The sequence below is a fragment of the Felis catus genome, chromosome B2 (genome assembly GCF_018350175.1).
Source record: "Felis catus isolate Fca126 chromosome B2, F.catus_Fca126_mat1.0, whole genome shotgun sequence".
Classification (NCBI taxonomy): Eukaryota; Metazoa; Chordata; class Mammalia; order Carnivora; family Felidae; genus Felis; species Felis catus.
In genome coordinates this window covers 148023750-148049004 of record NC_058372.1, presented here as the reverse complement: position 1 = coordinate 148049004, position 25255 = coordinate 148023750, and the positions used below count along the sequence as shown (strand labels likewise).

Here is a 25255-nt window from a genome sequence, read left to right as displayed (position 1 = left end):
TACAGGGGGAGTGCAGAAAAGGCACCAGCGCTTTTGTGTCCCCCAGGGCTCCTGCCCATCTGGCAGGCACTTTAAAATTAGCAAATGAACCTCCTTCAGGTACATTCTAGGAGCTTCTCCAACTGCTGCTTGTGCGCTGGTCCCTGAGGCAAGTGAGTCTGTGTGTGAGCCCCTTAAGGCAAGTGTCCCAGGTTCCCATAGCGCTGTGGGTCCACCGGGTGTGGCCCCGTCGGTTGTCAAAGCCAGACATTGTAGGGGCTTAGGATATGGGTATAGACGTACACAGACACACACGAGCGTGTGGATCCAGTCTTCGGTTTCACTTGACCAAAGTTTTTATCGTGAAGGATGGCTGAATTGCTTCACGTGCATTTTTGGCAACATGAAGATAATTGCCTCATCTCTTCCTTTGTTTTATTGCTGTTATGAAATATTAGAGTTTATGATACTGAACAGTTCTGATAGTTTGTAAATATTATAATATGTTAATTCCTAAGTCTGATTTACTAAAATTTTTATTTATGAGTTTTCTCTGGGTTCCAAGGTAAATTGGTCTGTGGTTTGCTTTTTTATAGTATCTTTGTTCATTTTCAGTATCAGTGGCATAGCAGGGCTTCGAAAATAACCGAAAAACTTGTGTTCTTTCTGAACATAGGGTGGAAATTTATTTGTTGAAGATTCTTAAGTGATTCATATTTGAAATCATTTGGGCCTGATGCCTTTTATGGGGATAATGCTTTGACAATTTTTCCATTGTCTGTATTATTCTGTTTCTTCTTCTTTTTTTTTTAATGTTTATTTACTTTGAGAGAAATAAATAGAGGGGCAGAGAGAGAGAGGGAGAGAGAGAATCCCAAGCAGGTTCCGCACTGTCCCCTCAGAGCCCGACACAGGCCTCAGTCTCACGCACTGTGAGATCATGACCTGAGCCAAAACCAAGAGTCAGATTCTTAACTGACTGAGCCACCCAGGAGCCCTATTATTCTATTTCTGCTCAGATTTTTCAATTACTTGTCAACTCACTTTTCTAGAAAATTGGCCGTTCTGTTTAGATTTTTATAGTTATTAACATAAGTACATGCCAAAGTATTAAGCATTTAACATGACCTAGTCAGTAGGGATGCAAATTTTGCTTTTCATAATGTAATCACTAATAGTTCAGGACCATTATTATTATTTAAAAGTTCAAGATACCATGAGTTTGCAGAATAAATGGGCGATTCTTCCGTTTGCCAAAACACAGTCCCATTACTGTCTCCCTAATTTGATGTCGTTCATCCTTCCTCAAATATTTATTGAGACTTCTTGGGTTACGGAAGGCTTATGTATTTTAACCTAAGGGTTGGCAAACCTTTCTGGTAAAGTTTTATGCTCCATGGGCCAAACGCGATTGCAGACACTGAGCTCTGCTATTGTAGCAGCCTTAAACGTTGCGTGAAGGAATGAACATAATCCTTTCCCAATAAAATTTTATTTATAAAAACAGGCAATGGCCTGGCTTTGGCTGATGGACTTAGTTAGCTGACCTCTACTCTAGGCCTTGTGCTGGGCATTTGCAATACTGTGGGAAAAAGAAGCAGCTCCTGCTGTCCCAGAACTCACAGGCTAATGGAAAGAGACAAACTGTCAAGTTCTCATAATCTTAATATGCAGTAAAATCAGTCCCTGGCACAGCCTGAACTCAGTGAATGAGTACAATCTATAAAGACAAGTATATGATATGAGATGAACCAGTGTATCTAACCCATGCTGACTTCTTTTCATGAAATCAATAAAGTAGTTTCACATGAGATTATATATTTTCCAGTGGCCACAAGGTGGCCCATGTCCCTCTTGCACAGACTTTTGTGATGGCTGTTTTCCTCCAAGAATCAGCTCTTTTTCTCCGAGGAATAAATCTCATGTCTACAGTCTGGGGTCTGAGGTTGCCGGAATTCTCCAACCGTAGTCCCGACCCGGCTGGGTCAGTGGGATATGTTAGCGTTAAAGAAGTAACTGCGGAAAGAGACTGATGAACAAGTGAATGACAAAGTGAACAGAGTGTTCCAGTTAGAAATGGAAAAGGGTGTTTTTATTACAAGAGCCAGGCCATGAAAATAGCTAGCACGAGTTCAAACACGCGGTCTGCCATTTATTAGCCATGGGATAGTGGATGAGGAGTTACCTCCTGCCTCGGTTGTCCTCACACGTAAAGTGGAGATGAAAATGCTCCCTGACTTAATGTTATTACCGTGAGGATTAAGTGAACCAAGGCACCCGGAGTGTGTAAACGTGTGGGCACCCGGGAAACACTTAGTAATAATTACACAGGATCGTTAGTGCAGCAAGTAGGGGCAACAAATGTGAATATGAACTTCACGAGAGATTACGTTTCGTATTTTGTTCACGACCGACGTGTCGCAAATACCAGCCCGGCAGAATGGCTCACCCGGGGGCACAAGGGTAAGCCCAGAGGTTCTGGAAGAGGGACCGGCGTGAGGGAAGGGCTCTGAGGGGGCGGGGCCAGTAACTGCGTTCCAGCCCCTTCGAGACCCGTGCGGTGTCGGCAACAGCACGACGTGCATACCCCGCGGCTGTTTGTTTGTCCATATCGGTGCCGGACGGTTCAGCACGTTAACAGAGTGTTTATATGCTCACATTTGTTTAGTTACCGCGCTCATTTGCTGCCCAGGTGGAGTATAGGTCAGCTGACATTTAGATTTGTGTCTGATAACGTTTGCCTTTAAACTCTGAATTTCTCGTCGGCTCACTCTCGCTTTATCGTTTGTCTTTAGATATATGCAAAAAATCTGGTGAATGCCGACCGTTGTGCACTTTTCCAGGTAGACCATAAGAACAAGGAGTTATATTCAGACCTTTTTGATATCGGAGAGGAAAAGGAAGGAAAACCTGTCTTCAAGAAGACCAAAGAAATCAGGTACAGCTAGAAGTAGAATGTCCCTATACTGCGAGTGCGGCTGTGCAGGTGTTCCGTTACCCACCTTTCTGTGCCTGTTCACAGGTATGCTGACAGTACTTGTCATACTGTGATATCATTCCCACCAGGACCCGCCTCCTGAAGGTAGTACTTCTGGGAATGACATTGCAGTGCCAGCGAAACCGCGCCTAGGAAGCTTTAGCGTCACTCCTGGAAATGCCGTCTTCCGGAGGCGGTCCTTTTGGAAATCATGTTGGAAAAACTTACTAGTGCTCCCAGGTAGGTAAAGGAACATCCCACCTGGAGTCTGCAGGTCCTCTGTGTAGGAGCGGCGGGGTATCGCCCCCGCCCCTTCCCAGCCGACGGCGGTCTCAGCGTCCAGACCGTAGTGGAAATGGACCTGATAGACTGAATGACTTAAGCACACGAGTCCGTAACCAAACAGCTGGTGCGGTCAGTCAGATAGCACACGCCCGCTGCATCTGGAAACTACAGCCTTCTTCGTTCCTTAAGTGGCAGCTGCCGTCGCTTAAATGGATGGAATGGGGTCTGGCTGTAAGGCGTGCCTGCCACAGTCAGGTCGCACAATCTGAACCGCTGCGGGGAGCACCGTCACTGACGCCAAGAGATCGTCCTTGCGTTCCTTTGCTTATATATCTCGTGCAACTGTTTTTCCACGCAGGAGCGTAACGTGCTCTGGTGGTTACAAACGCCGTAGGAAAACACAATTCCTCACGAACTAAGTTCCGCTCTTCTTTGGTCTGTCGTGTAAGAGAGCGGATCAGGTGCCAGAAACATGCGTGTGGCCCCGAGCCAGGCCTCGCCACTGCCCCTGCCCCTGAGCACTTCCCCTTCTGTGCCGGGCCCTGCACTCCACACTCACGGATTCGCAGTCCGAAGTCGTGGCACTGTTTAGATTGGTTATTTTTACTTGTTTTATTTCTGGTGTATTTGCTGTTTAGCCCCTCAGTAAGTCAGTCTGCACGTAGTCATTTAGGTAAAGGGAGTTCTCTTGCCGAAGGCTCAGTGTCCCTTAACGGTGCTGGTATCGATCTCCTTTTGGAGACGGTCACTCGAAGTTTGCGTGGACGGGCCTGGGAGAGACAGTGAGGGGAATGTGCCGGCCGCGCTCGCTCCAGTGGCCAGCTGGTGCCAGCCGTGTATGTGAGCGCCCGCCTTGCCAGGGCCTCCGCTGACAGAGGCAGCCAAGCAGGAAAATCAGGCATAAATCATGAAACGGTTCTAACACTCTTTTCCTACAGCCGTCCGATTTGTTCTGTTCGTCTTGCTCGAAGCGCAAGAAAACCAGGACGAAACGAGCTTGCTTTCTATGCGATGTTGGGTTCATTTTTTGCTCTTTTAAGAAAGTTCATTCTCTTTTGTGTCGACTTTCCTTTTATTTTTTCCCCTAGGGAACAGCCTTAAAGTTGAGCTTTGTTTCAGGAACAGTGATTTCCTGTAATGTCGAAAATGTAATATTACGAAAAGTATTTTCCAGCTTTTGAAATCTGTAGATATCGTAGACTGTAGACATCTTTCTTAACTAATTTTGAAACGAGTGCATGAGTTATGATGATATCACAACAAGAAAACTCTAAAATGAGAATCTATTTGTAAAAGAAAACGCTGATATATCAAAACATAATTAAGGGTAATCAAAGAAAGCGTGCATTTTGACTGTTTCTAAATTTGGCAAATTAGAGAATTAAAGATACTAGACGTTGTAAGTTGTGTTATTTTTAGGCAGCACTTGTGTTATAAATGCCTTCAAGTCCTAGTCCTGCATAGTGTCTCAGGTCAGGTGTCAACTCTCGTGTAACCCATGAGTTTGGCTCTATGTGTGGTGTGGTGGGACGTGTTCTGGTGTGGACCTTGTTTCTGTTGTGCCACCAGTATTTTAGGAGTACCGACAAAATACTGAACCTTATGGGCTTCCGTTCACACCACAGTGAGAATTCGTTAAGAAAACTTATGTTCAGGAGTGCCTGGCTGGCTCAGTCGGTAGAGCGTGAGGCTCTTGATCTCAGGGTCATGAGTTCAAGCCCTGTACTGGTCATAGAGCCTACTTAAAAACTAACAAATAAATAAATAAATAAAAATAGGTATAAATAGTTAAAGAAAACTTATATTGCGTCTTGTAAATTACAAGGTGCTTTGCAACTATAAAAGATTATTATTGGTCATGAGAGGAGACTGCTAGTTCATTGTTCAATTTCAGCTTGTGACCCAGTGTAGTTTAATGTATTGTGGATTAGATCCTACAACAAGCTCTCCCGTGATGACCGTGCAGTGGTTTTCTACTTTACCTTTCCGTATTATGTCCTAATAAGGTGATTTTGAATACATAAACGTAAAATTAGTGCGAGTATTGAAAATAAAACAATACTTTTTCGCTTACTCTTTAGTGGGTGGTGAAATGTTCCATGTTCCGAATTATTTGACATCATCATATTTTAATTAGCATGTCCCTCTGGTTTTATATCTGCAGATTTTCAATTGAGAAAGGGATTGCTGGTCAGGTAGCAAGAACAGGGGAAGTCCTGAACATTCCAGATGCCTATGCAGACCCACGCTTCAACAGGTAAGAAATGGCTTACGGCCCATCCTTCTCTCTGTCACGTCCCACTTGGCTGGAGCCTCTGTAATGACGCGCCCCCAGTTCCCCACCTGCCATTGCCACGAGGTCCTTCCTCCTGGGCGCTCTGTGACACTTTCTTTGAACCAACTCTCTTATCAGTCCTCAAGTGTTTTCAGATATTTATAAAATGATAGACTCCAAACCACTAATGCTATGCAGCTGCAGGAGATTAAGATGCGATAAACACATTTATACAGGAGCAGTTTAAACTTTTAAGGCTGCTTTCGTTTTTATTATTATTATCATTTTATTATTGTTATTATAGTGTTCTCGTTTTTTCCTGGGCATATTCTCCATCAAACCGTACCTTACAAGGCGGTAACCTCTCCTGATGAAATTTCCTACCTTGGAATCCCTGTCCCATCATTAATTAACTCTGGAGTGACCTGGAGTGAATTACTTTATCTCTTGGAGTCTCAGTTTTCTCATCTTTAAAATGGTACAGTGATGCCTATTTTGTAGGGTGTGTGTGTGTGTGTGTGTGTGTGTGTGTGTGTGTGTGCGTGCACGTGTGTCTAAAATTAGAGAAAATACTCAGATCGGGCAACTTTGCAACAGACAGAAAGCAGGGGCTCCATGGATTGCCGCTTTTATCGGATATTATTCAAGTTGGATATCAGATGGCTTATAAAGGTTTTTTATTTTGTTTTGAGTTTCTTAGGAGAATTAGAAACCAAATTATATAATCTGATTTTAACAAATCTTAAAAATTGAAAGTCTCAAGATTGATGCTGTGACTGGTAGGGAGTAATAGTTCAAACATTTTGACGTTAGTGTTCTATTAATTCAGACATTTGGTTTACTTTAAGAGGCAATTAAATAAACAGTAAGCATTTTTTTCAGAAACTTGATTAATGACGAACATGTGCAACTTGTATATAAACAACTTTATCTTAGTAATGTTTTATCCATAAATTATGAGCATGTAGAAAATGTTAGGTTTTTTTCCAAAAAAACCCAAACTTATTATTTTAGTGCTTAAACATTGAAAATATTTATATATCCTTATTTATAAAACTGTTAGATAAAAATTTTATGGGTCAACTTTTAAGAACCATGAAAAGGCAAACAACAGACTGTGAGAAAATATTTGCAAAGCTTGAATCTGACAAAATACTGTCTCCAGAATATGTAAACAACTCTTCCGTTGTAATAGGATACTCTACTGTAATGAATAGAACCCCACATTTTAACAAACATTTCACAAAAGAAGATGCGTGAATGGCCATTAGACACATGAAAAGATGCCTGATGTGAGGGAGAGATAATTTGATGACGAGATCTCGTTACACAGCAGTGTGAACAGATAGTTTTTAAAAAGTGGCCCCGGCAAGTGCTGGCGAGGATGTGGAGAAGCCTGGGTTCTCATACCTTGCTGGTGGGAATGGAGAAAGGTGCAGCCACTGTGGAGAACAGTTTTGCAGTTTCTTGTAGAGTTAAGCACATACTGACTGCACCCAGTAGGCTGCACTCCGAGGGATCCAGAAAAACAACACGTATCCACCCAGAGATTTGTCTGCACGTCTGCAAAACAGCATTTTCACAATTGCCAAAAAACTGGCTGTCAGCAAATACTAATATCTGTGAACTGATGAGCGGGTAAATAAGATGGGTATTCCATACCCTGGGACACTGCGCAGCCATGAGAGGTGCTGGACCATTTGTACCGTGGTACCTGCTACGATATGGATCAGTCTCAAAACATTACTCTAAGTGCAGGAAGCCAGGCACGAATGGCCACCTCTAGCTATCTGGCTGTGTCTGTGGAACTGAGTCCTATTTGTAAAAAATATTTTCTCGAAATCAGGAGGCCGCAAACATTTTCTATTAAGGATCAGTTAGTAAGTATTTGAGGCCATAACGTCTCTGGCTCAAGTCCTCAGCTGTGTTGCAGGGTGGTGACAATCCATTCAAGAATGGTGCAGTTGTGTTCCATTAAAACTGTTAACAGGGGCGCCCGGGGGGCTCCGTCGGTGAAGCGTCTGACTCTTGATTTCGGCTCAGGTCATGATCTCACGGATCGTGAGTTCGAGCCCCACATCAGGCTCTGTGCTGACAGCTGCGGAGCCTGCTTGGGATTCTCTCTCTCCCTCTCTCTCTGCCCCTCCCCTGCTCTCTAATTCTCTCTCGTTCTCTCTCTCTCTTTCTCATATGCATAAATAAATATACATTAAAGAAATAAAAATGTTAACAAAATAGCAGAGGGCTGTTTTGTTTTGGCCCATAGTCTGCAGTGTGCTGACCCCTGCTCTAAATTCGTAAGGTGATAACTTCCATTTAAGTTTGTTTACTAGCAAGTTACATCTCTCATAACATACAGCCAAGTTCAAAAGAACGCTATTTTACCGAATTTATTATATTTTTTCCTCTGCATCCAGTTTGTCTGTGTTGACCTGACCATGCTGGATTCTCAACACCAGATGATAAACTGAAAGCCCCCTAGAGACTGTCCTGAAAAACTCTTGAAAATAAAAGAACAAATTGGTTGGGACGCGTTTGAAAAGATTTTAGCTCAGTACTTCCAAATGTCACACTGTCCTTGAATTTAGAAGCTAAGTGGCCCCATTACAGTTCCTTTGTAATGGAAGCATGTAAATAGCAAAACTCACTTGAGACTTATGATGGAATGTATAGTTCACTTTCTTCTGTGTGTGTGTGTGTGTGTGTGTGTGTGTGTGTGTGTGTTTTGCTCTCGAACGCTACCACAGGGAAGTGGACTTGTACACGGGCTACACCACGCGGAACATACTGTGCATGCCCATCGTGAGTCGGGGGAGTGTCATAGGCGTGGTGCAGATGGTCAACAAACTGAGCGGTAGTGCCTTCTCGAAAACGGACGAGAACAACTTCAAGATGTTTGCTGTCTTCTGTGCGTTAGCCCTACACTGTGCCAATGTAAGTGACGCTGTTTTAAATGTCTTTTTACTACTCCGTATCCACTTTGAACCCTTTTAGGTAAAGCAGTGGAAAGGTTTCTCCCCCCCCCCCCCCCCCCCCCCGCCCCAGCATTTCCTTCATAACCCAGAAAAGTGATTCCTGGTTGTACATATTTCACGAGAGGTCTTAAAATGCTTTGGGGAAAAAAAAAAAAAAACTCTTCTAATAATTTGCATTTGTTTCAAGACGAATCTGTTAAAAATGAGGTTATGTAAAGGTGCAGTGTTCAAATATAAGGTTTACCTGTCACGGTATCTACTGAAATGAGTAAGGAAATGTTATCTAAACCCTTACTGTCTGTCATATGTCCTGTATCGGAGAGTCTTGTACAAAAGATGGCAGTGACTCCTGTGTTGACACCCCCCCGGGACGGTCCCACTCGTGAGACCGCGTGGGGCCCGTCTCAGCACGGTGGTCAGATTAGGGGTCAGTGCACTCGACCCCCCCACAACACATGTGCCCTGGTCGCTGAATGATCTATTAAGTGAGTTTCCGTTTGTTTTTAGGCCTCGCTTTAAAATAGTTGAGATAAACATTTGGTATTAGGTAAACTCTGATAATCCTTTAATGATATTACTGGCATTTAAAAGTCCGGGAAAATTGTAACCTTTTACAAAGCTAAACCAATGTAAATGGGAGTCACCACCATACTAATGTGGAAAAGTGTACTTTTTGGAGATAGAACCTCGAGTTCCATAGGGACAGCCACTTAGCTGATGGAAACAGCTCAGAGATGATTAGGAACAAAAGTGGCAAAAAGCAGTACTCTGGTGACTAGGGACAACCGTATGCAACTCAGTGCTGTTTGGGAAGAACACCCCTCCTCTGCGTCACCCTGTGCCCTCTCACAGGGACCTCTCCTGCCACCCAGTTCATCAGAAATACATTAGTACAGCCGGCAAATACTTTTTGCTTTAAACATTTTCTGTACCTGTATTTCTCATAAATCTATATATATATATATGTTTATATATATGTTTATATATATGTTTATATATATATGTTTATATATATATTTATATATAGACAAGCTTACATTTGTTTTCTTTAGTTTAAAAGTTGCAGAGAGGGGACCTCTGGGGGGCTCAGTTGGTTACGTGCCCGAGTCTTGATTTCGGTTCAAGTCATGATCTCACAGTTTGTGAGTTCAAGGCCTGCGTCAGGCTCTACACTGACAGCACAGAGTCTGCTTGGGATTCTCTGTCTCTCTCTCTCTCTGCCCTCCCCCCAAAATAAATAAGTAAACTTTTAAAAAAGTTGCAGAGAATATAATTTCTAGTATATCCTGAATATTGGTTTTTATCGGTTTTTTTAATTTTCTTTAGTGTTTTTATTTATTTTCGAGACAGAGACAGACAGAGCATGAGCAGGGGAGGGGCAGAGAGAGCCAGAGACACAGAATCTGAAGCAGGCTCCGGGTTCCCAGCTGTCAGCACAGAGCCCGACACGGGGCTCGAACTCACAAAACTGTGAGATCATGACCTGAGCTGAAGTTGGATGCTTAACCGACCGAGCCACCCAGGCACCCCTTTATGGGGTTTTTTTTTAATGTTTCCGGTGGAATCTACTGTAGCAACTTGAGAACATTATAGTCCATTTAAATATATAACAATAAGGTCATATGATCGTAAACTCTAGCATCATTCTTTTCTCTCTCTGAATATGTATTTCTGTACCCCACAGAACTTTGATCTAATGTAACATGTTTTATGCTTTAAAGTGTTTTATTTATTAAGATAAGCTAAAACATGTATAATAAGTGTTAAAAACTAATTTTGGCTTGCGATAGTATATATGTCATTATGTGATCAAAGTAACCATGTTACAAAATCTTGATAAATGATTATCAAAAGTAAAAAATATCAATTATTGGAAACTGTTCTATCCTAATAAGATGTCTGTGGCTTAAAAAAATGGTTAATATACCTATAAATACATTTTACCTATTTTAGACTGAAACTAAGCTTAGTGTAAGTTTTTTATACTTTTTATTTTAAAATAACTTCAGACAGAAGGCAACGTTACAAAAATAATACAAAGGTTCCCTCATACCATGACCTGTGCTCCCCAGTGTTGGTATGTTGCCATTTTTACCTTGATTTTCTTCTTTCCTTCCTTCCTTTCTTTCGTTCTTTCATTCTTTTGTTCTTTCGTTCTTTCGTTCTTTGTTTTTTCGTTCTTTCGTTCTTTCCTTCTCTCTCCATCCCATTCATAGATGTTGTGTTTCTCTGATCTGTTTGAGAGCGTGTTTTAGACAAAACGTCCCCTAATGCCCAAGTACTTTTGTTTGTATTTTCTAAAGACAAGTACATCATCTCATTTTTCCACTGCAGAATTTCAGAGTCCAGAAATTCCTGTTGGAACCGTACAAGTTTGTTAGGACTGTCATGACCCGCACTGTAGACTGGCTGGCTTAGACAACAGGAAGTGATCAGCCACAGTCTGGCAAGTCCAAGTCCCATTGTATCAGTGACTTCGGTTTCTTCTGAGGCCTCTCTCCTTGGTCTCTAGGTGGCCCTCTTCTCCCTGTGTCTACGTACGGTCCTCCTCCTGTGAGTGTCTGGGTTCTGATCCCCTTTGCTCAGAAGGACACATGTCCTACCGAATTCAGGCCCAGCCTTTTGACCTCATTTTACCCTAATCGCCTCTTAAAGGCCCTGTCTCCAAACATGTCACGTTCTGAGGCACTACAGATTTAAGGTTTCAACATAGGAATTTGGGGACTGAATTCAGCCCCTGACCTATGCCAGGTATCTTACCTACAAACTTCTTCTTTTTTATGTTTATTTTATTTATTTTGAGAGAGAGAGAGCGCAAGCAGAGGAGGGGGAGAGAGAAAGGGGGAGAGAGAGAGTCCCAAGCAGGCTCCGCAGCTGTCCGTGCAGAACTCGACGTGGGGCTCGAACTCACGAACCCTGAGATCGTGACCTGAGTCGAAATCAGGAGTCAGACGCTTAACCCACTGAGCCCCCCAGGCGTCCCTAAACTACAGACTTCTTTAGCGTCCTTTCATCTGGACCCATTCCTTACTCTTAGACTTTCATGACCTGGGTATTTTTTAAGCATATAGGCCGGTGATTTTGTAGAATGTTTCTTAATTTGGACTTGTCTGACGTTTCCTCATGATTATATTGAGGTTATCATTTGGCAGGACTCTCACAGGCTGATGTGTTCCCAGCAGATCCCCTGAGCAGGGACACATCCTTTGCTGACGTTCGCTTCCTCGTTTGGTTAAGGTGCTATCGGACAGGTTTCTCCTCTGAAACGTTTTCCCTGTTTCTCACCATTTGAGGAGAGAGATTTTACCTAAGCCTCTGGAGTCACTTCCTCTTTCTCTCTTTCCCTGAGATACGTATTGACACCTCTGCTCTTACGCCACAGAATTCCTTCAAGCCATCTCATTGCCATCGTTGGAACTTTCTTCTTTGACACTGAGAAACTCGATTCCCACTATTCAACATCAATTTTATTCCTACTTGTCCCTTTTCTTTCCAAGGAGGCCTGAAGTACTGCTTTCATTAATAAGGAAATGACGGAAAGCATTTTATTTTAGCAATTTCTCTTCATTTGCATTCCACCTGAGCTGAGATATGGAAAAAGTTACTTTAAATGGTCGCTCAAACGTTATTTTAAGTGATCGGCTGAAAATTTATTTCTATCTACCTTCAATATTTTGTGAAAGCTTTAGAAACCATTATCAGATCTCATTAATACCATATTTTATATTTCCATTTGTTTTAGGAGGTTTTTATACTAGAGCAATTTAAGGAAGGGGTTAATTTGAAATGGGAGGTGGAAAAAAGTCATTTTTAGGTGAGTGTATGTGTGCAAGTTAAGGGGGTAGAAATCAGTCCTCTTAAGGTCTATCCGGGATTCCACGTGTTCCTTGAAGAACGCATCGCTGTCGGTTTAAACACTCCTGAGTTGGGGAGGAGTTAAGATGGCAGAGAAGCAGGGGGACCCTGGGCTTTCCTCGTCCCTCAAACACGGCTCTATTGAGGTCAGATTTTTAGAACACCCGGGAAGTGGATCTGCAGAGTGGCCGAGGATCTCCACAGTTGGAGGGAGACCGCGTGACAGGTGGGAGGTATGTGGAAATGATTTGGGGGAGAGAAAGACAGTGGTGCCACGGAGGGGGAGGGAACCCTTTCCGTGGAGAGACAAAAGGGAGAGAGAGAGGGAAGGATTGGGAAAGTGTGGCATAAAGTTTGCACAAGGGGAAAACCTCTTTGGCCCACAGATGGGAGAGCGAAAAGTACTGAGTGTCCCAGTTCTCTTTTCCAAACAGCATTTGGAGCTTAAACTCTGAGGTTTTAGAAGTGCACATGACTTTCTCTGGGGCGGAGCTGTGGCCTGTGCTCCTGGGGAGGAGGGAGCCGGCCCCGGAGCGTATAGGATCTCCGGGGCGCACTGGGAGAGAACAGTCCCCTTCCTGGAGTACTGTTGGAAGAGGGTTTATTGCCTCCCAAGGATAAAAGACCCTGCAGGTGCCATCCAAAGGCCTTCTGTCAGCAGGGGACAGAAGTGCACCCAGAGGAAATATAACCTTGGCTGCTTTCAGCGGCGCCACACCATAGATTCCGCACGCTGTGCAGGCGTGGGACCGTTTCTCGGGGACAGAGAATGTCGCACGGCGTGGAGAGGCTCGACTCCAGAGGAAGGAGGGCACATCCGTGCGGTGCCCCGTGCTTTTAAGACTTTGAGTTTTGAATCCCAGCCCTGTGCCAAGGATAAAAGGCAGGACAGTCGTGGCGCAGGGCGAGCTGACCGCCCTCGCTGTTCCGTGAGGGCTGCCTGAACAGGGCAGGGTGTGAGATCCCTGTCCGAGGACCAGAGATTGGGGTGGCGCCATCTCACCCCCAACACCAACACGGTGCGGCCTCAGAGTGCAACACACAGGCCCCCGGCGGAGGCAGGACCCGTTTACGCCGAGCCCCGCCCCGCCCCGCCGCAGGCCTGCCAGCTGCTTATCTGTGGGGGCCAGACTGACCCTGAGCCAACGCAGCAGGCCCCTCCTGAAGCCCAGCACAGCCAGCACCTTCCAGGCCCCAAGTGTTCTGAAAATCAGCTCCTTCAGAACAACACCTACAGTTCTTTTCTTCTTTCTTCTTCGTTTGTACTTTTGGAATCAGGCTCCTAGTTTCTTGTTTGTTTTGTCGTGTCCTTTTCTCTTTTTTTCCATCAGGCTTTTTTATTCCTTTTTTCTTTTCTCCTTGTTTTCCTTTCTTTTTCTTTGGAATCAGCCTTCATGTTTTTTGATTCTCTGGGTTTATTTTTTGGCTCCCTTTCAATTTCTCTCTTTTTGGGGATCAGGCTTCCCCCCCGCCCCGACACTTTTTTTCAGGGGTACTTCAACAAATAAAGCACACCTCGTTAAGGTTCAAACACTCCCCACGACAGGCGAGGACCTCTGAAGTGGACTGACCAGCGGGAACGAGCAGTGGAATGCGTATAAGATGCACCGGAAACACTTCCTGGAGTGCTAGGCCCTGGACAGTGTATGACGTCTTTCTCATATAGCAGTACTCTCAGGTGCAGGAAAAATAACATGCTTTTAAAACACCCAAAACAGTGGGATGAGGTGGCCTAGTGGTTAAGGTGATGGACTGCTAAAACACCCAAAAGACAGAAACTTAGCCAAAATGACAAGACAGAGGAATTCTCCCCACAAGAAAGGTCAAAAAGAAATCACAGCCAGGGACTCGCTCAAAACAGATGTATGCCATATATCTGAACAAGAACTTAGAACAACAGTCATAAGACTACTAGCTGAGCTTGAAAAAAAAAAGCATAGAAGACACCAGAGAAACCCTTGGTGCAGAGGTCAAAGACCTAAGAACTAATCAGGATGAAATAAAAAATGCCATAACTGGGAGGCAAAACAAACTAGACGTACTGACAATGAGGATCAAGGAAGCAGAGGGAAGAATCATTGATACAGAAGATAAAATTATGGAAAATAATAACGCTTGAAAAAAAGAAGGAAAGGATATTCTATCACAAGGGGAGACTTAGAGAACTAAGTGATTCCATGAAACAAAACAATATCTGTATTATGAGAGTCCCAGAAGAAGAGCTGGAAAACAGGGCAGAGGATCATTTGAACAAATTATAGCTGAGAACTTCCCCAATCTGGGGAAGGAAACAGGCATCCAAGTCCAACAGGCACAGAGGACTCCCTTCAAAATCAACAAAAATAGATCAACACTGTTGATCATAGTGAAACTTGCAAAATACAAAGAGAGAATTCATGGTGAAACTTACAAAATACAAATATAAAAAGAGAATTCTGAAGTAGCTAGGGCCCAAAGGTCCTTCACCTACAAGGGTAAACACATATAGCAGACCTGTCCACTGAAACTTGGCAGGCCAGAGGGGAGTGGCAGGAAATATTCAACATGCTGAATAGGAAAAATATGCACTAAGAGTCCTTTACTCAGCAAGGCTGTCATTCAGAATAGAAGGAGAGATCCAGACTTTCCCAGACAAACAAAAACTAAAGGAGTTCATGACCACTAAAGCAGCCCTGCAAGACATTGTAAGGGGGATTCTCTAAGTGGAGAAAAGAAAAGAAGACCAAAAGCAATGAAGACAAGAAAGGACCAGTGAACATCACCAGAAACACCAAGTCTACTGGTTACACAATGGCACTAAATTCCTATCTTTCAGTAATCCCTCTGAATGTAAATGGATTAAATGCCCCAATGAAAAGACTTAGGGTATCGGAATGGATTTTTTAAAAAAAGAAAAAAAAAGATCCATCTATGTGCTACCAACAAGAGACTCTTTTTAGAGCTAAATACCTTCAGATTGAAAGTGAGGGGATGGAGAACTATCTACCATGCTTCTGGAGGTCAAAAGAAAGAGTCGCCATACTTCTATCAGACAAACTAGATTTAAAACAAAGACTGTAACAAGAAATGAAGAAGATCATTATATCGTAATTAAGGGGTGTGTCCATCAAGGAGATCTAACAATTGTAAATATTTATGCCCCCAACTTGAAAGCACCCAGATATACAAATCAGTTAATAAGCAACATATAGAAACTCATTGTTAATAATACCATGATAGTAAGAGACTTTAATACCCCACTTACAACAATGGACAGATCCTCTAAGCAGAAAATCAACAAGGAAACAATGGCAGCAAATGACACACTGGAACAGAGGGATTTAACAGATATATTCAGAACATTTTACCCTAAAGCAGCAGAATACACATTTTCCCCAAGTGTACCTGGAACATTCTCCAGAATAGATCACATCTGGGTCACAAATCAGCCCTCAACAGATACAAGAAGATCGAGATCATACCGTGCATATTCTCAGATCACAGCGCTATGAAACTTAAAATCAACCACAAGAAAAAATTTTGAAAAGCCCTCAAATACATAGAGGTGAAAGAACATCCTGCTCAAGAATGAATGGGTCAATCAGGAAATTAAAGAAGAAGTTAAAAAAATACTTGGAAGCAAATGAAAATGAAAACACCACAGTCCAAACCCTTTGGGATGCAGCAAAGGCAGTCCTAAGAGGGAAGTGCATTGCAATTCTCAAGAAGTAAGAAGGTCCCAAATACACAACCTCACTTTATACCTAAAGGAACTAGAAAAGCAGCAAATAAAGCCTAAAGCCAACAGAAGAAGGGAAAGAGTAAAGATTAGAACAGAAATAAACGATATGGAAACCAACAAATAAAAACCCAGCAGAACAGATCAATGAAACTAAATGCTAGTTCTTTGGAACCATAAACAGAATTGATAAATCCCTAGCTGTACTTGTCAAAAAGAAAAGAGAGGACACAAAAAAATAAAATCGTGAATGAAAGAGGAGAGATCACAACCAACACCACAGAAATACAAACGATTATAAGAGAATACTGTGAAAAATTACATGCCAACAAACTAGACAATCTGGAAGAAATGGAAAAACTCCTAGAAACTCAAACAGTACCAAAACTGAAACAGGAAGAAATAGACAATCTGAACAGGCCCATAACCAGCAAAGAAATTGAATAAATTATCAAAAATCATTCAAGAAACAAGAGTCCTGGGTGAGATAGCTTCCTAGGGGAATTCTACCAGACATTTAAAAGAGTTAGTACCTTTTCTTTTCAAACTATTGCAAAAAATGGAAATGGAAGGAAAGCTTCCAAACTTATCTATGAAGCCAGCATTACCTTGGTTGCAAAACCAGACAAAGACCCCTCTAGAAAGGAGAATTACAGTCCAATATTCCTGACGAACCTGGATGCAAAAATTCTCAATAAGATATAGGAAGCCGAATTTTATGGTACATTAAAAGAATTATTCACCATAATCAAGTGGGATTTATTCCTGGGCTGCAGGGCTGGTTCAGTGTTCACAGATCAATCAACCTGATGTACCACATTAATAAAAGAAAGGAGAAGAACCATATGATCCTCTCAATAGATGGAGAAAAAGCATTTGACAAAGTACAACATCTTTTCTTAATAAAAAATCCCAAGAAAGTAGGGATAGAAGGAACATTAACATCATAAAGGTCATGTATGAAAGACCCACAGCTAATATCATCCTCAATGGGGAAAAACTGAGAGCTTTCCCCCTAAAGTCAGGAACATAACAGGGATATCCACTTTCACTACTGTTGTTCAACATAGTACTGGAAGTCCTCACCTCAGCAATCAGACAACAGATTGGCAAAGAAGAAGTCAAACTTTCATTCTTCGCTCATGACGTGGTGCTCTACATGGAAAACCTGAAAGACTCCCTCAGAACGCTGCTAGAACTAATACATGAATTCAGCAAAATCAGAGGATAAAAAATCAATGTACAGAAATCAGTTGCATTTCTATACACCAATAATGAAACAGCAGAAAGAGAAATCAAGGAATCGACCCTATCTACAGTTGCACCAAAAACCGTAAGATACCTAGGAATAAACCTAACCAAAGAGGTAAAAGATCTGTACTCTGAAAACTATAGAAAGCTTATGTAAGAAATTGAAGACACAAGGAAGTGGAAAAACGTTCCACGCTCGTAGATGGGAAGAACAAATACTGTTAAAATGTCGATACTACCCAAAGCAATCTATGTCTTCAATGCAATCCCTATCAAAATAGCACCAGCGTTCTTCGCAGAGCTAGAGCAAACAGTTCTAAAATTTGTATGGAACCAGATAAGATCCCGGATAACCACAGTCATGTTGAAAAAGAAAGCCAAAGCTGGAGGCATCACAATTTTGGACTTCAAGCTGCATGACAAAGCTGTAATCATCAACACAGTGTGATGCTGGCACAAAAACCGACACCTAGATCAGTGGAACAGAAGAGAGAACCCAGGGGCGCCTGGGTGGCTCAGTCGGTTAAGCGTCCAACTCTCGATTTCAGCTCAGGTCATGATCTCCCGGTTTGTGAGTCTGAGCCCCTCGTTGGGCTCTGCACTCACAGTGCAGATCCTGCTTGTGATTCTCTCCCTCTCCCCCACTCCCTCTCCCCCTCCACCACTCATGCCGTTTCTGTCTCTCTCAAAATTAAACTTTAAAAAGGTTAAAAAAAAAAAAGAATAGAGAACCCAGAAATGAACCCACAAACATATGGCTAACTAATCTTTGACAAAGCAGGAAAGAGTATCCAGTGGAAAAAAGACAGTCTCTTCAGCAAGTGGTGCTAGGAAAACCAGGCAGCAACATACAGAAGAATCAAACTGGACCACTTTCTCACACCGTACACCAAAGTAAATTCAGGATGGATTTATGTTTGAATAAATAAGACCCAACCTAATAAGACCTAATAAGACCCAACCTAATAAGACCTAATAAGATGGATTGCTATCCATCAAAATCCTAGAGCAGAAAACAGGTAGCACCCTCTTTGACCTCAGCCACAGCAGTTTCTTACTAGACATGTCTCCAGAGGAAAGGGAAATAAAAGCAAAAGTCAACTGTTGAGATTTCATCAAGATTAAAAGTTTCTGCACAGCAAATGATGCAATCAACAAAACTCGAAGGCAGCCAACAGAATGAAAGATATTTTCCAATTACAAAGCGGATAAAGGCTTAGTACCCAAAATCTATAAAGAGCTTACCAAGCTTAACGCCTGAAAAACAAAACAAATAATCCGATGAAGAAATGGGTAGACGACACGTACAGACACTTTTCCTAAGATGTCCAGATTGCTAACAGACACATAAAAAGATGGTCAAAATCACTTCTCATTAGGGAAATACGAATCAAAACAATGACACACCACCTCACACCTGTCAGAATGGATAAAGTGAACAACTCAAGAAACAATTGACGTTGGCAAGGATGCGGAGGTAGGGGGACTGTTTTGCACTGTTGGTGGAAATGCAGATCGGTGCAGCCATTCTGGAAAACAGTATGGAGGATCCTCCAAAAAATAAAAAATAGAACTATCCTACAACCCAGCAACTGCACTGCTTGGTGTACAAAAGGATACAAAGGGGCACACGCACCCCAATGTTTATAACAGCACTGTCCACAAGAGTCCAAGTATAGAAAGAGCCCAAATGCCTGTTGATAGATAAATGGATAAAGAATACGTGGGGGTACATCTACGTGTATATGTACACACGCGCAATGGAATATTAGACGTCAAAAAGAATGAATCTTGCCATTTGCAACAATGTGGATGGAACTAGAGGGTATTATGCTAAGTGAAATGAGTCAGAGAAAGATAAATATATGGTTTCACTCATGTGGAATTTAAGAAACAAAACAGATGAACGTTGGGGAGGGGAAAGAAAAGTAAGATGAAAACAGACAAGGGAGATCAATCGTAAGAGACCCAAATACAGAGAACAAGCTGAGGGGTGCTGGAGAGGAGGCGGATGGGGGATGGGCATTAAGGAGGGCACATGCTGGGATGAGCCCTGGGTGTTGTATGTAAGTGATGAATCACTAAATTCTCCTGAAACCGATATTACACTGTCTGTTAACTAACATGAGTTTCAATAAATTAATTTAAAAACAAAACAAAACAGGGGCGCCTGGGTAGCTCAGTTGGTTGAGCGTCCGACTTCAGCTCAGGTCACGATCTCACGGTTCGTGAGTTCGAGCCCTGCGTCAGGCTCTGGGCTGATGGCTCAGAGCCTGGAGCCTGCTTCCGATTCTGTGTCTCCCTCTCTCTCTGCTCCTCCCCCATTCATGCTCTGTCTCTCTCTGTCTCAAAAATAAATAAACATTAAAAAAAAATTAAAAAACAAAACAAAACACTCCTGAGTTGATTCAGCCATGTTATTAACGGCTGGCCCGGCGAGTCCCAAGGTCTTCAAACCCACAGGGTGTTGTATCATAAAACCCGGGTGCAAACGTGATTAAATGTTTATACCACACTAAAACCAGATTTACACAAGAAAAATAACACTCCTGAAAAGTCGTGACTCAGTTAACAGGCAGTCTATCTTTCCATTGATTTTTTTTTTTTTTTTTTTTTTTTTTTTAGGAAATTACTTACGGTCCAAGTTGCCAAACTATGTGATGCAGTCAGTGGCAGCTCTCTGTGGAGTTTGTGACTGTTTTTTGTTTTGTTTTGTTTTTTTTACTGCAATATTTCTTCTCACTAAAAGTTATAAAAAATTATATTGTTTGGACAGGTTCTCCAACTCAAAACAACAGCCTCTTTATCTGAACCTGCTCCAGGGTGACTCCTGTTCTCCACTTCCCTTCCTGGCCTTCCCGCCTGAGGGATTCTTGGAGCTGAGTTTATTTCAAAAGTGCTCCTATTCAGAAAAAGACCAACTCACATGTCTTCTTTAAAGTAATACTTCTTTTGTTAGTTGGAGCACGAGTCCTTCCAAATAAAAAAGAAGACAGTGCCCAGTTTCGGTAAGACAGCCGCTGGTTTCTTTACAATGGGGTTTTCCAGAACCTTCTTCAACTAAAAAGAGTGGTCCACAGACCACGAGAGTAGAGGCTAAGACCTGAATCCGGTCCTCGTCCTGGCACTGACATGATTTTTTTGAGCAAATTTGCTTCTGCATTTGAGCATTCTTCCCCCAACCATCATACGAAGCTTAGGAAAAACACCTTGTAGTAAACCCTGTCCTAAGCATTAATCACATCTGTGGGCTCCTTGTCTTTGCCTCAATGTTCTATTTGTTTCTAGAGGATATACATAAATTTTTATTAAGATCATAAATGTGAAAAGCTTTGTGCTACTAGTACGAAGTACTTTTTTTTTTTTTAAGTTTATTTTGAGAGAGAGAGAGAGCTCGCAAGCAGGAGAGGGGCAGAGGGAGAGGGAGAGAGAAGATCCCAAGCAGGCTCTGCACTGTCAGCATGGAGCCTGACGTGGAGCTTGAACCCGTGAACCCTGAGATCGTGACCTAAGCCGAAACCAAGAGTCTGACATTCAGTTGGCTGACCCACCCAAGCGCCCCAGGATGAAGTACTTTTTAATGGTCCGCTGATACAGAGTCAGATTAAGTATGTCGGTCCTAGAAATTTTTAAATACTTCCGCTCTTGAAATTATTCTGTGTTTCCTACATGAAAATTGCTTCCTTATTATTATTATTTAAAAAAAAAATTTTAATGTTTATTTTTGAGAGAGAGAGAGAGAGAGAGAGACAGTGCAAGTGGGGGAGGGGCAGCGAGGGGGAGACACAGAATCCGAAGCAGGCTCCGGGCTCTGAGCTGTCAGCGCAGAGCCTGACGCGGGGCTCGAACCCTCAAACTGGGAGATCATGACCTGAGGTGACGTCAGATGCTTAACCTACTGAACCACCCCGGCGCCCCTGAAAATTGCTTCTAACAGTGAACGTTATAATAGAACAGCATATCTTATTGTTGTTTGGCTCAGTCATCTTTGATTAAAAGTTTTGTCCAAGAGGCAGGGCACATGGGCCGTATGAACGCTCCTATGCTTTAGCTCTCCTGTGCTTCCTTTTGATTACACCTCTTGTACCATGCAGGGGGCATACCTCTGACTGGCAACATCTCCATTTCATTAATAGATAATGCTCGTACTGTTAGCAGGAAGGTAACAACCACTTTAAAAAAGCTTGAAAGCTCTTTTAAAAGTAAAAGAGTTAATTAATTTAGTCACGCATATTATGCTTTCAAGTAAATAATTTGATAATTTGATGCCGAAAGCCAACAGGATAGCGATAATACCTGTTCCATCCTCTGCCTAGAGAAGGCAATCCTTTAAAGCAGGTTAGATCTTTACAGTTTGGATCAGAAGCCATTTGCCCTTAAAGGAATGTGGGGGGGGAAATCATTATTAAAATGAAACCAATTGGCTAGGGACAGATTTAATAAATGGCTTAACCTGTATTCGTTCCTGAATTCACCAACCAAGCAGTGAGTATCTTCTCTGTCCCGGACGGTGAATGTAAGATCATCATAGTAAGAACCACTCTTAACTCAGTACGACACTTACTCCGTGACGGGTTCTGTTTTGGACATTTTACATACAAAAACCACAGTCTCACACCAGTCCAGAGTGAGGCTATTATCATTTCCATCTGGCACAAGAAAAAACAGCCGTCCAGAGTTTAAGCAATTTGCACAAGGTCACACAGCAGCACGTGTATGAGAGAGCCAGGGTCTGAATGCAGGTAGACCTTTCACATGACACTGCCCTTCCCTGAGACTGCTGAAGAGAGAGACAGACAGTAAGGCGTGTTTTTAAGTTTTCTATACAAGATACAGAGTAGGTGGTACCTAAGAGAGTGTGAAATTTTGCCGGAATGGGGGAAAGTTCAGGAAACACCTTCACAGACAATGTAATGTAAATGAGAAGGCAAAGATAGGATGAATCAAATAGTTTGGAATAAGTTGGTAGAAAGTTTAATTATTCATGGTGTACTTACTTCAGAGGAGAATTGCGTAAGTTGAATTTGTGTCTGCAGATGATGAACTGAATGTTGGGTACAACACTTGAGTTTTTCATATCTCCAACAAAACTTTTCTCAGAAATACCCGCCAAGGGGCACTTGGACTCAGTTGGTTAAGCGTCCGACTCCTGATTTCTGCTCAGGTCATGATCTCACCGTTCCTGGGCTCGAGCCTCGCTTGGGCTCAGCAGTGACAGTGTGGAGGCTGCTTGCTTTCTCTCTCTTTCAAAATAAATTAATAAATATTAAAAGAAATACCCACCTAAAATTTACCTATCTCTTTGTTTGTAGGAACATGGTAACACCCACTTTTCCCCCCTCTAACATCCTTAACTTGAATTCTCTTAGAAAAAAATGACTGAATAAAAATTCTTAGACTGCATCTTTTAGGTAACACGAAATAGGTAACACAAAATAGAAACCTTTTAATCCTTTTCCAAATCTACAAGTGTATAGGTAACGGGTTTTAATGGACTTAGATTTTGGGGGGGGGGGCTCTAGGACTACAAGGTTTGTAAATGATATGCTCATTTATTCATTCCCCAAATAGGAGCTGAACGCTTGAACGTGTTAGGTCCTATGCTAGGTACAGATTAAGAATGAACTGACCCTGAAGCCTAGGTGGTTTCAGGTCCCACACGTATGTCTGTATTTGTTGAAGTCTCAAGGCGCTGAGTACAGGCAGTTTCCATTCTTGTGTTGATTTTCAAGGCATCGCTTTCAGATGTTTTTCTTTCACATTTGACACTTTCCCTCTGCCCTTTTAAATCATTCTCTGATCACTTTTGGAGTTGAAGGTTGCTGAATATTGTTCTGTCTCAAGCTGGAAATCAGATGTGCATTTTATTTTTGCTGAATTTTTAATTTTTTAATGTGTTAACTTTAATTTTTAATTTTTTAACGTGTTAACTTTAATTTTTTTGCTTTTCTAAATATAACTTATTGTCAAGTTAGTTAACATACAGTGTATACAGTGGGCTCTTGGCTTCAGAAGTAGATTCCCATGATTCATCGCTTCCATACAACACCCAGTGCTCATCCCGACAAGTGCCCTCCTCAATGCCCATCACTCATTTTCCCCTCCACCGCTCCGTCACCCCTCCCATCAACCCTCAGTTTGTTCTCTATATTTAAGAGTCTCTTATGGTTTGCCTCCCTCTCTGTTTGAAACTCTTTTCTTTTTCCTCTTCCCCTCTCCCATGGTCTTCTGTTAAGTGTCTCAAATTCCACATATGAGTGAAAACATATGACATCTGTCTTTCTCTGACCTATTTCACTTAGCATAGCAGTCTCCAGTTCCATCCACATTGTTGAAAATGGCAAGACAGACACATGAAAAGATGCTCAAAATCACTCATCATCAAGGAAATACAAATCAAAACCACAATGAGATACCACCTCTGTCAGAATGGCTAAAATTAACAACTCGGGCAACAACAGATGCTGGCGAGGATGTGGAGAATGAGGAGTCCTCTTGCACTGTTGGTGGCAATGCAAGCTGGTGCAGTCGCTCTGGAAATCAGTGTGGAAATTCTTCCAGAAAGTAAAAATAGAACTACCCTACGACCCAGCAGGAGCACTACTAGGAATTTATCCAAAGGATACAGGAGTACTGATTCACAGGGGCACACGTACCCCAGTGTTTATAGCAGCGCTTTCAACAATAGCCAAATAATGGAAAGATCCCAAATGTCTATCCACCAATAAATGGATAAAGAAGATGTGGTATATATACAATGGAATACTACTTGGCAATGAGAAAGAATGAAATCCGGCCATTTTAAGACCATTACTTCCAACTTACCCACTTTGGACCTTGAGAAAGTTGGTTTGCTTTTGAGTGTCTATTTCCTAAACTAATGAGTAGCAATAACACCAAGCATGGGCTTGCCGTTAGGACTAAATCAGGTAGCGTAGGTAAGGTTCTTAGGACATGGTTCTCAACAATACTCCCTTTGTGCTTAGCTCTAGTTAGTCATGATATTTGTGTTTTGTGAATAGTCATCGTAGTCAGTTTCATAAAATCCCACTTCATTGCTACATATATAGCTGGGGGGTTTCCATGGGCTAAGTTCCTTTTTTTTTTTTTAATTGGTATTTCCCTCAGTTTTTACTGGAAAGTAGCAAGAAAGAGCTAACAGAGGGAGCTTTGAGGCCTACCCTAAGAGAAAACCTGTACGTTGACAGAGTAAGAGAAGTCAGCAATTCTTAGAGGACATCTCCATTTTCCATACAACGAAGCGTGTCAGGACACACAGCTTGGGTCACTTTTCTTGTGACTTAATTCTCTTTGCTTTCTTCTAAACTAAACTGTCCTTGTTAGTAGGAGCATAACACCAAAAATAATATAGATTTGTGTCTGTACATGTTTTTTTTCTGCTCCCCTGTTGGTTTTTCATCAAGCAAAGGGCCTGGAGAATAATATTGTCACACTTGCAAATCTCAGCGTGGAAAGGTTTCTTTCTGGGTTGTCTATGATAGTTTGTTTGGGCCTGGCTTGAAGAAAGACAGCATCTTAAACACATCTCCCTAGGATCTGGTCAAGAAAAAATAATTCTCATTCCTTTGCCTTTTTGGTGCTTGTGGCTTCCGTAAACTAGAGGAGCTTTGTAGACATAGGAAGTGACGTGCCAAACGGTACATTTTTGCCACAGTATATTTTTAATCTCTCCATTGTCTTTCGTTAACTCAGATCTTAGGATTACCCATCTATGGATTCGGCCTTGTGTTGGTCTCTCCTTTGTTGAATTTTTTTATTCATTTTCTTATTTATTTGATATTTACGTACTTACTCAGATTCATCTGGAATTATTTCCTCTGTGGGAGACCGGTATGCGCAGGGCCTTGTAACTTTCCCCGTGTACCCCAAGTGTTCGTTGTTCTTAGACCAGTTTTGTTTGTTACTTTTTTAGCTCAAAA

The 25255-nt window shown here is 42.2% G+C and overlaps 1 protein-coding gene across 6 annotated transcripts in view; it reads left to right on the top strand.

Annotated features, from left to right (window-relative positions):
- Positions 1-25255, top strand: part of PDE10A (phosphodiesterase 10A) — a 619063-nt gene that overhangs the window by 541989 nt on the left and 51819 nt on the right. For 5 of the 6 annotated variants that reach the window (XM_023254564.2, XM_045058340.1, XM_023254563.2 and 2 more), the window contains 3 exons: positions 2775-2917; positions 5406-5498; positions 8264-8450. In XM_023254564.2, the coding sequence (XP_023110332.1) occupies positions 2775-2917; positions 5406-5498; positions 8264-8450 (423 nt within the window). The remainder of the gene's footprint in view (positions 1-2774; positions 2918-5405; positions 5499-8263; positions 8451-25255) is intronic. The other variant, XM_045058341.1, reaches the window with a different exon arrangement.